The sequence below is a fragment of the Lonchura striata genome, chromosome 2 (genome assembly GCF_050655825.1).
Source record: "Lonchura striata isolate lonStrDom1 chromosome 2, ASM5065582v1, whole genome shotgun sequence".
In the NCBI taxonomy this organism is placed as follows: Eukaryota; Metazoa; Chordata; class Aves; order Passeriformes; family Estrildidae; genus Lonchura; species Lonchura striata.
In genome coordinates, this window is record NC_140704.1 from 33777274 (window position 1) to 33792590 (window position 15317).

The 15317-nt window shown below is 51.7% G+C and overlaps 2 protein-coding genes across 2 annotated transcripts; both read right to left on the reverse strand.

The window, feature by feature from the left end:
* Positions 1-3490: 3490 nt before the first annotated feature.
* HOXA1 (homeobox A1) lies at positions 3491-7922 on the reverse strand. The gene is made up of 2 exons (XM_021538047.4): positions 7119-7922; positions 3491-6690 (listed from the first exon to the last, which is right to left on the reverse strand). The coding sequence occupies exons 1-2, from the start codon at positions 7735-7737 to the stop codon at positions 6335-6337; spliced, it is 975 nt and encodes a 324-aa protein (XP_021393722.2). The 5' UTR covers positions 7738-7922; the 3' UTR covers positions 3491-6334.
* A 269-nt stretch (positions 7923-8191) lies between these two features.
* HOXA2 (homeobox A2) lies at positions 8192-15313 on the reverse strand. The gene is made up of 2 exons (XM_021538046.3): positions 13959-15313; positions 8192-13283 (listed from the first exon to the last, which is right to left on the reverse strand). Exons 1-2 carry the CDS (start codon positions 14338-14340, stop codon positions 12529-12531), a joined length of 1137 nt encoding a protein of 378 aa, XP_021393721.1. The 5' UTR covers positions 14341-15313; the 3' UTR covers positions 8192-12528.
* Between the last annotated feature and the right edge of the window lie 4 nt (positions 15314-15317).

Consider the following 15317-nt stretch of genomic DNA (forward strand, 5'->3'; position numbering starts at 1 on the left):
CCATTTCTGTGGCTTCGCCCCTTCCATGACCTTCACCTTCTTATGAGGTGGGAAGTTTGGACAAGTGGTTGTTCTCCAAGACCTCTCCCATATGCCCCCACTGCTCCCAGAAGGGGTCTGTGATTTATACAGGTGTGCTTTGCACCTGAAGGTTCACTGGTGTGCAGAGGAGGAAGCCCCCTATTTCCACCACCAGCCTCATCCTTACCCCCATCTCTTTTCATTACTTAACAAAGCTGGTCTCCTGTGTTTTCTCTGCTCTTTATTGCTTGTCACCGGGGCTGAGTGACTGCTGAAGATGAGAGGGGATGAGGAGTGTGAAGAGGGAAGCTTCTGCCTTTGGTCTGAGCCTGACGGGGAATGATGAAAAACACATGGGCTATGAAAAAGTCCAGTCCAACTTTCTGTTTACCAAGCTCCCTAGAAACGTCAACATCTGTCACCAAGTTACCCCTAAAAGGGGCACCCCCTTGCTACAGGACCCCGATGGCAGGTCCCATCCCTCTTCCCCCAGCACGGGCTGGAGCGGAGGGGTGTTGACAGAGGGAAAGGGAGGTTATCCGGGATTTGGTGATGGCTGTATTAATAGACAAAGGACATCACAAGCGATATCCCCGGCTCAGCGCTGCAGTGCCACCTCAGGCTCGGCCAGCCGGCCCGCAGAGATGGGGTGGGAGCCGAGGCACCCGAGGGTGCCTGACTTTGGCCGTCCCCGCAGGCGGGTCCCGAGGGAGAGACCCGCTGGTGCGGAGGAGCGCGGCCGCCGCGTGCCGCGCCCCCGCGCCGAGCGGAGCGGCCCGGTGGTCGCAGCCCCGCTCCGTTGTTATTCCAATCCACACAACGAATTTTCCTCGTATTAGTAATTTCACGAAGATCAAATACAAAGACAGCTGCGAATGAAATCGATCCCCACAAAATGCGTTAGCGAAGTGTTCAATCTATGTAGATATATCCTTGTTCCTTTTTTTTTTTTTAATTTATAATAATCTGTAGTGTATTGCTATTTTTTTACTTTTATTTTATTTTCTTTCGCTTTTTTTCTTTCCTGGCAGAGAGTTACAACCGATCATGGGATAGATTTAGAACATGCATAGGTACCTTGGCAAAGCCAAGCTTATCGGGTGCAAACAGCAGCCGATGCGCAGCGCCGAGACGCCAGGCGGGCATCCAGACAGGCACCGGGACAGGGTGCGCTCGTCCCCTGGCTCTCCAGCTCTCGGACACTATCTACAACTCTGGCAAGCAAAACGCTCCACGAGTCCCTGTATATTCTTAATCCTTCCTCCTGCCGCTGGCTGCACGGCATCTGAAACCGATGTGAACACAGGCACGAGAGTTTGTGATTGAGATTGGCTTCGTACCTCCCGCTGTCACCCTTGTATTTGCGGTTATTTGATTTTTTTTTTTTTTTTTTTTTTTTTTTTACTATTTTTACTTTATTGATAGGGAGAAGTTTTGAAATACATTGAGTTTGTGTTTATAAAATGGGCATTCGAAGAAGTCATCAGCTACAGCTTTGTCGTAGTCCAGGCTGATCATTATTCGACCACATTTTTATCAGAATCAGTAGTTCCGATTTAACTTTCTGAGATATATACTTTCAAGGAAAATATATTGGAAAACCAAAATAACGGTAAATTTAATAGTTGAAACATTCTCCGTGTGGAACAAACACGGTGTCACTGCCCTATAAAAAGTAGCAGAAGCATTCTCCAGATCCATTCCTGCTCGTATCAGTGAAATGTGTAATCCTTTCGAAGTTACATGGCAAAGAGCACTCCTTGCATGATCACAATCAACAGTTTGCTCCCAAATGCCCAGGCACAAAAGACTTCTTTTTTTCCCCCTAGAACGCCAATTGATTTCATTGGTCTTTCCGCGCTTGAAACAGGAGTAACTGTGACCTGTAATATTTTGTGACACATAAACCATAAAAGAATAATGTTAACAATGAAAGTCTGCCAAGTAGTGTGCCTGAGGGAGGAAAGGAATGTTTGCCTTGGAAAAGGAGAAAGGCTAAAGAAAAAGAGAAAGAGGGAGAGAGAGAGAGAAAAACTGAGAAAGGCAGACCAAAAAAAAAAAAGGACGGACAGAAAAAGAAAGAAAGAAAGAAAAGAAAGAAAAGAAAGAAAAGAAAGAAAAGAAAGAAAAGAAAAGAAAGAAAGAAAGAAAGAAAGAAAGAAAGAAAGAAAGAGAGAAAGAAAGAAAGAAAGAAAGAGAAAGATTCTCAAAATGCATTACATATCTGTTTATTCATATATTATTAATTTCATTATTTATGTAATGGGGTTTTGTAGTTACAAATTTACTGTGATCTCACATAGCTAATTACTGAAGAAAAACAAACAAGAGATCTTGCTCCTAAGCTGACACGCAAAACATTCCTAAACTACTCTTTCCCCCTTCAAAAAAAAAGACAGCCCGGTGTTCCGGCCGGGTCCAGGGCCCGGCCGTGCCGCAGCGGGAGCAGTTTCCCCCGGGGCCGTCCCCAGCGCGGCGCTGCCGCCCGGGCTCTCCCGCGGGCCGCCCCGGGCTCCGGCCTCGCTCGGAGCATCCCCGGGGCCTGGCCGGGAGCTCATCGCCTTCCGTGCCCAGGGTCCCCCGACAGCTCCGGGAAGGGAGGGGGCATCGCTCCGGGAAAGCTATTTGCCGGCAAAAAGCCGCTCGAGTCTATAGCCCAAACGTGAGCTACCATTAGAGAGTTACTAATAAATCCCTATTAAGCATGCATTTATGCAGTGATTATGTGAACTCTGGCCTTTGCAGAGTCCCAGCAATTAACGGAGCCGTATATCGCGTTTTGCTCCGATTTCTACTCTTTTCCCATACAGGATGGAGTGGGGAGCACGGCTCCGCCAGCGCCTCCAGCTGCCGGGTGCCTCTCCAGCCATCCCTTTGCTCATCACTGCTGAGGAAAAAGCCCCAAGCACCCCTCCCTTTGTCCCCGGACCCCCGCTTGAAAATGCGGGATCCTTAGCGAGATCATTTTTTTCCCTCTCTGCGGTACCTCTCGCCGGGGATACCCGCCTGAGTGTCGGGTGCAGGGCGGGGAAGATGCCGAGTTTTTGCTGTCTCCGCAAAACAGCGGAAAGCTGTTACAATTTAGTAAAAATTGCTGGGCAAAAGTGAGAGGAAAGTTGCCGCTGCTGGAGAGACAGGGAAAGAGAGAGAGGGAGAGGGATGACTCTGTAATTGTTGCCTTTATCAAGGCTGTGAGATTAACTACTGGGATTTATTCTAAAGTGACCCATCACCGAATTCATTTCTGCTTGAACTTTCGGTGAACCTGAGATTAAAGAGAGGAGAGCAGCTAAGCAGTTTGTTGTTAGCTGCCTTTTCAACAGCCCTTTCAGACTGAGTAAATATTGATCGGTTTCAATCTGATTGCCCCAGAGGAAAACACCAAAGCATCTCAATAGCCTCCAAAAGTAAACTTTAAAGGTGAACAGCAGAAATGGCCTTAAGTATGATAGGAAGATACTAAACTCCGTTTGACATTTGAATGCGATTTGTGTTGACGGGTTTTGATGAGATGTGGGTTTTTTCTTTATTTTTCACGCTGAGAGTCTAGAGACAATATTTTTTTTAATTCAAAATGTGTAAAAAATCTCTACAACCTGAAGTGTGAATTAGTGGCTTCATTAAAAGCACTTGGGGAATGGAGGTTTAGCGATATTTTTGGCAGTAGAAACTATAAGCCAGAGATTTTCATTTCTCTTCACCGCACCCCTGAACCCGAAGGTTAATGGTATCGAAATAGTATTAACGCTAACAAAATGTAACAGGATCGGGAGGTTTGGAGCGTCTTTGCTTGAAATACATTATGACTGCGGGGATGGGGGGGGCAGAGTGGTGGGAAATATGTATATATACATATGTATATATAGTGTTTGGTCTTGGAAGGAGATGGGATTCTTTGCCCGCAAATCGCAGATTGACGCACTGACAAGTGCCTTGTCTCGTATTTAGGCCGTAATTTATGGCCGCTCTTTCTAACACATTAAGTCAACACCGGTGGAATCGAGTTGTAGATCCGGATTCCATTAATGTTTAGATCCAGATTTCGATATTGAAATGCCCTCATTGGCATGTAAATGCCACTTTAACACATCCAAGACTCTGGAAGAAGGCCATCTGTTTTGCTTTGTGGCTTTACACTAATCAACAAAAGGTAAAGTATATGGCAGGCGGGGAAATGAAAGAAATAGAGGCATCGGCGGGAGCCTTTGGAGACAGCCCTGCTCCCTGGCAGATAGCTCGGCTCTTGATATGGCCGCCGCGCCTTGCAAATCAGGGCTTGTCTCTTTTGACACCGAAGTGAAGAAAATTTCATTGACTCTCTGTGGATCCCGCAAAGCGAAGCCTGCGTGGGCAGATCAGCCCCAGGAGAAGCCCGGTAGCACTTCCCGCAGCTGGGCCGGGTGAAGGAGATGTTAGGCGTGTTTGCGTTGTAATTCAAGAGGCATCAGTGGCTTGAGACATCCCCCGTCCAGCTGAGCATGCCTCTACTGTGTCCTGCCACCCAGGATCTCCCCGCTGAGGCTCCTCTCCCTTCCCCACCTGCTGTTCACTTGACATTTCTTGGAATAGTTACTATATTTACCTGCAAGAGCTTTCTCTTGTACACGGCGGGCTGGGGGGGTGGGAGGGGGGGCGCGGAGAAAGAGGGGAAGGGATGGTGGAACGGGCCCGGGATTAACACCAAAAACACACTGGGAGCCATCTCCCACTTTGGCACCCCATCAAGCGCTGGGGAAAGCAGCTTGGAATGGAGAGAGAAGCCGGACAAGCTTAGTGCCCAGGCTAATTAAATATGCAGTCCTTGGAGAGGGGCCTGCAGCGTGAGGAAAGACTGGCTGAAGAGAGTTTCTGCTTTTGAAGGGTGCTCTGTTTATTTAAGTGTCAGCATCCATCCCGAGGTGAAAAGGTTAGCACTTGACCCAGGAAGTTCTCCTGTTTGTGCTTCAGAATTAGATTGGGATCATAAATTCCTCCCAGTTACAGAGAATGGAGAGAAGGGCCTTATATTGTCTAAAAATAATATTTTTTGAGCATAGGAGAGGAAGAAGTTTTGTGTAGGATGTCAGATTGGGCAGCTAGTTCTCTGACTCTGACAAAACAACACAGGAGGGGTTGTGAGACTCTTACTCCCTTTGCCCATTGGAAAGACCCCAGTAGAAGAAAAGAAGGGAAACAAAAGCGCTGAGCCCAGCCTGTGACTCAGCGCTGACGTCACGCAGAGGTAGGCAGACAAGAGCTACCTGAAAGTGGAATATATTTATTACAGACATTATAAGGACCCGTAAATCCTGCCCTGGCTTCCACCACTGGTGGAATCACAGAGCCTTTCATGATTGTACAGAAAAATCAGGACATTTTGCTCACACACGACAACTGATAGAACTCAGTGTACCTGCAGTACAGCAAAGCACGGTGCGTCATGCAAAGGTCTGGACACCAACCACAGAAATTATACATTCATTTGGCCATTTGTCACATTCACGAGTAGTTTGAAAAGACATCGAGTCTAAAGGAAGGTTAATATGAAAATAGGAAGAGGCGAGGTCTTTTGGATGCTTGTGCCCTTCAGCTGCACATAATCCAACACAGCTTTTGGGGCAGGGGGAAAAGGAGGGGGGACAAGCACACTGGGCAAGGTTTAAAAAAACCTAGTGCAATTGAAGCCTTGTTTGTCACATTTAAAGAAATAGCGCTACTTTTTTGAGGTATCTGCTTGAGCTTAAGACGTTTACTTGATACGGTCATCTACTTTACCAATATAAAAATGGATCCAGTTTGGCGAATGCACTCACCCTGCTTAACCTGATAATCGAAACATCATTCTAGAAAAATCTGTAAAAAGATAAATCTCTCGGACAAAGTATTTACAAGCAACAAATACATTGACACGAACAAAGAATACATTAAATTAAGGGGATGAATGTCCTATAAGTCGTGTAAACACTTGCAATAGTGCATCTCTTTGTGAGGTTATGTACCCTAAATAACCTGTCTTTCACTCAGGGAAACTCGGTGGAGCGTCCTTGCAGTGGTGGAGGGGGACCCTTACGCGGATGCCAACACAGCTCCACCCTTAACAGAAAAGGAAGGGGGGGCCAGGAAGAAAATTCCCCTAGCACCAAGGCGCCGGGACCCGGCGGAGCCGGCACCCCCGGGGCCGGACGGCGGCGGAGGTAGCGGGGGAGGGAACGGCAGCTCGCCGGGACCTCTCGGGGATACCGACCGACCGAGGGACCGACATAAGAGCGGCGGAAGGACGCGTGCCGCTCCGGCGGGGGCGTCGCGCCCGGCGGCCGTCGGGGCGCAGCCGGTCTCAGTTGGAGGCAGCGAGCGTGTCCGAGGCGGAGGAGGCGGGCGAGGCGCTGCAGGGCGAGGAGCAGGACTTCTCCGACGAGTCCTCCGCCTTCTCCTCGCAGCCCGTGGGGGTGGCGGGGGAGATGGGCAGCAGCCCCTCTTTCTCCCGTTTCTTTTGCTTCATCCGCCGGTTCTGGAACCAGATCTTCACCTGCGTCTCGTTGAGCTGGAGAGAGGCGGCGATCTCCACTCGCCTGGCCCTGGTCAGGTATTTGTTGAAATGAAACTCCTTCTCCAGCTCGGTGAGCTGCTTGGTGGTGAAGTTAGTTCTGACGGTGTTGGGCTGCCCCACGAAGCCGTACTCGCCAGCCTTGCCTGCGAGGGGACATGCAGCGGTAAGTGAGCGCAAATGATTTATAGGCGATGTAATCAATATGTCCACACCGGCTAAGCGATAGGGAGCAAGAACTTCTTAGGATAAGAGGGAAACCCCGGCAGGGTGAGTGATGGAGTACGAGGTGCTAAACCGGAGTCAGCCTCTAGTGTCAGAGCAAACTTGATAAGTGGTTTATGAATTACCAGAAATATGACCACGGGAGAGGAGGAGAAGGGGGAGTCAGGAATAAGTGGGGAATAAGCGCCGCTGGCTTTCAGCTGCGCGGGCAGGCAGCCGCGACTGATCCCAGAGGTGCGGGCCGACCTACCTGCCCAGAGCCCCGCGGGATACCGCGCCTCTTTCCCCGCACCTGCGGCGGACAGAGAGAGGAGCGGCCCCCGCCCCGGCCCTCCCGCCGGCCACTGACCTGTTTTGGGTGGGTTTCTTTTCACTTTCATCCAGTCGAAGGTTTGCGCCGGCGGCGAGGTCTCGGTGGAGGGGGAGCGGGCGTTTTCCCGGTGGCCAGCGTGGAGGGGAGACAGCGCATGGTTGTAGGTGCCCAGGGGCAGGCTCTGCTGGTCCTGCCCGTAAGGGGGAGGCACGTACTGAGCGGAGGCCCCCGCGTAGCCCTGGTGGGGGAGCGGGTGCTGCGCAGCGGCAGAGGAGGAGATGCTCCCCGAGTACACGGCGGGGGCACAGGGAGGGAAGCCGCCGCCCAGCTCCGCGTCCTGCCCCAGGGGGTAGGGGCCGTACGCCGGTCCGAAGCCCTGCGCGCTGTAGGTCGGGCCGCAGCCGGGGTGCGCGTAGGACACCCCCAGCCCGCCGTGGTGCTGGTAGGCGGCGGGCTGGGCCGGGCTGTGGTGATGGTGGCGGTGGGGGCTGATGGGCACCCCGCGGCCCGCCAGGAAGCGGTCCTCTCCGCTGCAGCTGCCGGCGCTGACGGCGCAGGGCTGGAAAGTTGTAATCCCGTGGTCGGGGTGGTAGGCGCGGGCGGCGCAGGCCCCCGCCTCGCCGCCGAGGACGGGGTACTCGAGGAAGGAGCTCATCCTCGCCGCGTCTGTCTGTCACGCCGCCACCGGGTCTTCAGCGTCCGGCGGGGCCGCGCCAACTTTCCCACTTCCTCCATGGGGCCGGCAGGAAAATGACACGAAGGCGCCGGCAGCGGGCAGGCACGTGGGGGGCGGCAGCCAATGGCTGCGGCGCCCGCGGGGCTTCCCCGGCTCCTGTCGCTGGTACAGCGCCGCATCGGGGGCATTTAAACGCCGAGCGCTCCGACCGAGCGGCACCGCGGGCAGGGAGGCGCCGGCCGTGGCCCCCAGGGGGTGGGGGGCGGGCCGGGCAGGGCTGTACACACACACCCCCGCCGCGGCAGCCCCCTGGGTCTCGTCCGCCAGCTGAGAGAAGAAGGCAGGAGAGACCTGGAGGCTGCGCCCGGCCCGCGGAGCCCACCGGCCGTCCCCTCCAGGGTGAGTGCTGCTGCCAGTGTGCCCCAGCATCACCCTGCTGTCGGCGCTGTCAAGCCTGCACCGGGCACCTCTGCTGCCCATCAACCCCGGCCAGGACAGCGGCGGGGGTGGGGTGGGGTGGCTAGGGGAGGTGACTGGATCCGCGGCACGGGGCGAGGGATGGGGCGGAGAGAGGCAGAGACAGCGCTGAGAGCATCAGCCCTTGGAACGGGAATGAGAATGGGACCGTGGGATGCGGCTGGGGACTTCTACCGGGACGGGAATTGAGATAAGAAAAGGAATGAAGGTAAGGATAAGGTAGAGAATAAAGAATAGGCATGGGACCGAGGATATGGATATGGATGGGATGTGGGTGGAGGTGGAGACGGTAATAGTATCGGTGCCGAGGGGGTCTCGCTGGTCCAGCCCCGCCGCAGTCCCAACGCGACGCCACGCCAAGAGTTAAAGGGGCTTGTCCAGCCGCATCACCAGGCGGCCGCGGACATTAGCATGGAAATTAGGCGCTTTTGGGACTGACGGCCATTGTGCTCTCCCAGGCTCACCGGCCACCCTCTGGCCCCCATCCCTTCTCCCCCCGCGCCTTCGCCGGGCTCACCCTCGCCAGCCTAGGGAAGGAGGAGCCGGGGGCAGGAGGACGAATGATTGGACGGGGGCCCGGGGGCTCCGCAGCCCATCTGCTGTGCTCCCGCAGCGCCGCTGCCGCCCGTCCGCCCTGGGACAGGGTGGGGGGACGGCTGTCCGGGGTGTCGCGGGTCGCAGCCCGAGGAGGCGACCCGGGACAGGGGCAGAGGAGCGGAGGGAGGCGCAGAGCCCGCCGGCCCGGCCTCTTTGTCCCTGCGCTCCGCCACCCGGGTCGGCGGTAGGGAGAGATGGCAGATGGCCAGTGGCAGAGGCGGCCCCAGGACCCTCGGGAACGGCTCTGAGGATCGACTCCAACCCAGCCCTCCCCAACACCGTGGGGAGGTGGGTCAAAAAATTCGTCCGTGGCTAGAGAAGGAGGGATGGCGGTGAGATGTAGGTTACGACCTTATATGCGTTTTACGTATGCGGAAAGGGAAAGGGGAGGTAAAGGCCGGGCATCCGTCTGTCCCAGCTCACCCAACCGTCTGCAGGCAGAAAGGACGGGACCAAAAGTCTTCAAAATAAGTTCTGCGAAACGTCAGCCTCGGAGAAAGATGGATGGAAAGTCATGTCCCCTGACACTAGCCCCAGAAGGGGCTACCCCCTCTATTTCTGCAGGTGCCGACTCTTACGTCCCTCTGTTCTCACGCTCGATCCTTGCTTGTTTTGAAATCCAAAAGGCTCTTCTACCACGCTACCACTCCCCGCTCACGAATACACACGCACACACCCACATACACACCCTCAAGCTCCTCCCTCCCACACGAACTGCGACACAACAACACTAGGTGCAAAGCTCTCCTTCCTACTGCTATTGGGTCAGCCCTTATCCCACGGCATCTGCACGGCCGCTCTACTGTCAGCCAAAACCGACGGGCGCCTCTCCACCACGCATCATTCCCGGTGCCCTCAGTACGTCTATTTGTTCTGATTTACTACAGAGGCGGGGATGGTTAAGGGCCCTCTGGAAAGGTTCAGTTTCTTAAACTGTAGGGGGGTGGAGTGGAGGACAAGAGCAACAACACTCTAGAGGCGTTTATGATATTATACTGCGCCAATTTTGGTTATGGCTGCAGCTGTAAACACATTTATTTCATTCTTGTAAACCCGTTGTGATAAATACTGCACAAAGCAGAGAAAAAAAAAAAAGACAGCGATTAGTATTGCTTACTAATAAAAGGGCTGACATCTTCTCAATGCTTTTTCCTTTAGCCAAGGGAAAAAAAAAATATTTTACTACAACTAGATCCCTTTTACCCGTAAATTCCGATCAATCACTTTTCTTACAGTCTCCAGCATCCTGAAATCCTTTTTCCTCTGCCTTTTTGGTGCCATTGTCTCTTGTTGCATTGTTTCCCTGGCGGGGCTCTCGGGTTTTGCTGCCCGCACTAAGCATGGGGGCAACATCATGAGAAGGGTCGGAGCAGAGGAGGAGCACACACCACACCCTCCGTCCTCCGCGGCCAGGCGAGGGGGAGCTACGGCCCCTTCCCCTTGCCCTCAGGCCATCCCGGCCCCTCCGCGGCTTCGCTCCGCGTTTCCTGCCACGGAACTGAGGCTGAGGGGGCGATCCCGGCTGTTTAGGCTTTTCCGTGGGAGTGTGCCCCAGCTGTGGCCCCATAGTTCACCCAGAGCCTCGGAGGCGGGTTCTGCTTGCTGAATTCCCCCATTTATTTAAATTGAGTTTGTGAGAAGTTTAAACCTTGTAGAATATTCCCATTTCCTTTTTATTTTCGTTTCTTTTTTTTTACATCTCTGGGTTTTGTTTGGGGGTTTTGTTTTATTGTTTGGGTTTGGTTTTTTTAGTTCGTTTTGCTTTGGTTTTCTTTAAGTGTAGTCAGCATCCGGAAATCTGGGCACAAAAGAAACCCCAAGCCTTACAGGAACGTTGCGGTCCAATTTAACCCAGTGGCAGGGGAGTGAAAATGCCGGTGAGGCTGCTCGCTTTCCGCAGGGACATGGCTGGAACAGAGGGAAGGAGGAGAACTGAGGCCGAGGTTTCACCGCGCCCGCAGCTCAGCCAAGCTGTTGTTTTAAAAGAGCAATAAAAGTGAATTATGACTAAACGCCTTCTCACTTAATGGTTTTAGACGGGGATCCCCAGCCTCGGCAAATACGTAAGAGGATTTTTATTTGTGAATGTGTTCCTGCAATTGATCTCTTTGATGACATTCTCATTCATAGAAAGAGTTTGATTTATGACTTTCGGAAGAATTGCGTTCAGCCCTTCCAGCTATAACCCACGCATCCCAGCTCCACAGCGTGTTACAGGGCTGGGAGACAGCACTGCTCTCATGGACGGACCCCATTCACAACCCCCCACCCAAGCCCCACTCGCTTGTGTAACGTGACCGCTCGGACTCACTCGCACTCACACGCATTCAAGGAGCCGCGAATGTCCCCGCACGGGATTCCCTGGCCCCGGAGAGGCAGAGCCCCGCTGGCATCTGTTGCTGTGTTTTAGCCCGAAGGACGGGGCTCACCCTCTGCTTTGGGGTTCGGTAACACCGGGTGGCAGGCAATTTGGTGGAGATTTCTGAAAGCCCGTCTAGCCGCCTCCAGCAGAAGAGCAGTGAGCCCGAGAAAATTGTAACTTTAAAGTCAGAGGTTCCCCTTTTCGTTATCAGTCTTTCATCTCTCGAGAAGGCTTACACAGAAAAATATCTTCGGGTCTGCCCCCGCACCGCCCCCGAGAAGGATGGAGTGGAGAGGCCGGTTCCTCCCTAAATATTTTTTCTTCCCCCTGCGTTTCTGCCACCCTTTTGATTTCACAGGCACTAACTTCTCCATTTCCTCTCCTCCTAGGGCTGATTTCTTGGATTACTCAGCACGTGAGAAGTAACCAACCACATTATTTGTGAGCTCTGATATTTTTAAAGATACGTTTTCTGAAATATCTTGCTGGCTGCTAAGCACTACTTTCTAGAAAACCAGGATTAATTAAAAAAAATAATTAAAAGCAACTTTCCTTTCGTTCATGTAACAGGCTGGTGGTTTCTGAAGGAGACACTTACCCTATTGAGTCACTCTTACGTTCTGCCTGTAGCAGAGAAAGTCTTCATTCATGCTTTTGTTACAGCTCAGGATTTCCAAGCTTTGTATCCTCACAAAGATGCCATATTTATACATTAAAAGGAGCAAATGTCTATAAAATCTGTGAACGGTTCTAATTTCTTTAGTTTGTTTTTCCTTCCCTTATGAGAATCCTTACAATAAAGGAAATGAACGATTTTTTCCTCTCTAATGAGTGTCCTAGATTGCCAAAAGGGAAGAGCTCGTTGTCAAAATGTTGGATTTTGATTATTAGTAAATTAATAGTGGAAGGGATGGGGAGAGATACCCGTCATGTTATCCGTCTTGAAAGCAGAGAGAAAAAGAGGAGAAAGAGAAAGAAAAAAGAGAAAGCTCCTTGTAGCAAACAAGAATTTATTCTACCAAAAATACTTATGACAACGCATCCTAATGTAATACAAAAATAAAAAGAAAGTGAAGATACATTCCTATATGATCACTTTCTCACAGACCTCATATATTGCTTTCATAGAAGGACCTAGAATGTGGCTAGGTTAAAATTGAACACAACTAAAACTTCATAAGAAACGGCAAAATGGCATATCAGAGAGAAGTAACAAACAGAAAATAGTGAAGAGGGAAAGGGAGGGGAAGCATAAAATTAATTAACTGGGGGAAAAAATCAAGAAAAAATAAGGAGGAGAAAGCAGGACCCTTAGAGAGGACTTCTTTAATTTCTTAGTAATTCAGATGCTGCAAGTCAATTGTGGTGAGTGTGTCTGTAAAAAAGTCAAAACTGTCAGCAGAGATATCTACGGGACTGTCCAGAGATCCTGGCAAACTGGGGGAAACTGCATCTGAAAGCTGTAGGCAGGAATCTGTGGAGAAAACGTTAAAGTCCTGTAAAGAAGGGACATCTAGGGCCTCAGGACTGTCATTGTTCAGGCCAGCTGCACAGTTCTGGGCCATTGTTGAGAGGCAGTTTTGAACAGTGGGTGACTGATGCTGAAAATGTTTCAGATTTTTCTCATTGCTTGTTAAAGGCGAAACGGGGAAAGTTTGGGATTCGCCATTGTGCGCATTCTGCGCCTGCTGCTGGGAGAGGGCATTCTGCTGGAAAGCGTAGCCTTCCCGCTCCAGGAGAGCGCCGGAGACGTTGCTGAGGGCTTGCTCGAAGAGGGATTTCTCCTCCTCCTCCTCTTCTTCCTCGTCCACTGCTTTTTCGGGGTCCTCTAGGTTCTTAAATTTCCCCTCGCTGTTTTGATTCTCCTTGCACTGGGTCTGTCTCTTGTGCTTCATCCTCCTGTTCTGGAACCAGACTTTGACTTGTCTCTCAGTCAGATCCAGCAAGGCTGCAATCTCAACCCTCCTTGGTCTACAGAGATACTTGTTGAAATGAAATTCTTTCTCTAGCTCCAAAAGCTGGGTGTTGGTGTAAGCCGTCCTCAGGCGCCTAGATCCACCGCTACCGCTATCGGGGATTTCAAGGGGGTCTGTTAAAAAAGAAAGAAAAAAAAAAAAAGAAAAACACCACCACCACACGCACCCCAAAGCATCACCGCCCGAACAGCGAAAGCAAAGGCATACGGACACACATACAAAACAGATAAATGCACGGATTGAATTTCAGCACCCCAGCTCATCGCATCCCGGGGGGGTGGGGGGGAGTGCTCTCGCTGCATGTATGTGTCTATATCTATATGTCCATATAGCATAAAATAGCAACTGCAACAAAATGGCCGCCTTTGGATGCAGTAAACCCATTGTGTTGCACTGCTGAGCGCCCGGTGCTGCGTGCCCCTCGGCCACCTCCGCCAAATCGCTGCCTCCAGCTCCCCAACCTCCCCACACCAGAGCAAACTTTATATTAGCCATACCGCAATTTATAATTAATGCATCAGCTGCTTAGCTGAGCGGGAGCAATCTATCACTCTTCATTACTGTCAAATATCCTAACTCTAGGACGGCGAGACAAGAGAGGTCAGCTCCAACTCAAATAAATCATCCCGCATTAGGCAAGTTTGGGGAAAGTTTGGGTTTCCATCGACCCCCGCCAGTTCGGTCTTTCCCGCCCGGCCGCCCTCCGCCTCGTCCCCCCGCAAAGCCGGGGGGATGCGGGGAGCCAAAATAGCGGCCCGGCGGGGCTGGCAGCACGTCTTTGGACTGACCTTTGTGGCTGAGGCAGGCAGGTCCAGCGGCTGAGGCGGAGGCCGAAGCGGGCGGCAGTGCGGATCGCTTGGACGCCTTTTTCTCTTTCATCCAGGGGTACTCCGGGGGCGGCGGGGCGCCGGCGGGGCCCGGGCTGCCGCTGCGGCCGCGGGGGCTCGCCTTGGGGCGACCGCCGCCGCTGTGGCGAGGGTGGCTGCCGGGGTTCAGGCTGGGGATGGTCTGCTCGAAAGGAGGAGGAATCAGTGTCGAGTGTGAAAGCGTCGAGTTCTTGATTGATGAACTTTGAAATGTATCACCGACAGGGGGAAAAGATGTCAGGCACTCAGCAAGCGATGGCTGGCTATTGATAAAACCGATCTCTCGCTCAAATGCGAAATTCATGGCCTTCAACTGGCAGCCCCCGCGGAGAAAAAGTTCCCTCGGATTCAGGGGCCTCGGGGGGAGGGGAAGGCCCAGGAAAAAGGAGAGAGAGGAGAAAAAAAATATAGCATAGAAGATCGCTGGTGGGGTGTTTTTTTTCTAATTCACTGATTACAGCCGTATGGGGACCGTGCTACTATTAAACTATTGAATTCATGGAGACAAGGTTGAAATTGGACCGAATTGGCTGTCACATGATTGCCTCTGCCCAATGACAATTTGGGCTTTAATCAAAAGAAGCCACTGTCTGTTTGATTGATCCAAAAAAGTCGGGAAGGAACGCCTCATTGGGGGCCAGAAAGGCTTTATTTACACTTTTTTTTAAAAGGGGAAATGATATCTCGAGTATCTATCCCCTTGGCGTCCTAATCTGAAATGATCGGGGGTGGGGAGGAGGGTGCGTGTGCGTGGATATGTTTGCGAGAGAGGCTGCGAGAGTGTGTATGTGTGTGTGTGTGTGTGTGCGTGTGCGTGTGTGTGTGTGTGTGTGTGTGGCTGCTTGTCCTGCAGCCTGCTGCCTTCCTCGCATCCACCCGCACACTCTTCTCTCATTGTTTGGGACTGTCAGGAAAACGCTTTGCACCTCACAAATCATTTAAGCACCTCAGTCTGACGCCTTGAGTCATTAACAAAGTAATCCATTAATCTTCAAAGTTTTGACACCGTCAGGCCCCCGCATAAGAAGTTGCACCCAGGCAGGAGTCTGAAGCAGAGGGTCTTGATTTTTTCCTAGGAATAGCACTTTCTCCAAAACTAGTTTCTCCTTCCCGACTCAGCCTCAATGGGCAATGATGGGCTCCTTTGTAATCTTTGTTTGTTTGTTTGTTTGTTTGTTTGGCTCTGTGTTCTTGTTGATTTTTTTCTTTTTTTATTTTTCTTCTTTTCCTCTCTCTTTTTTTTTTTTTTTTTTTTTTGGTCTTCTTTTTTGATGGCTATCG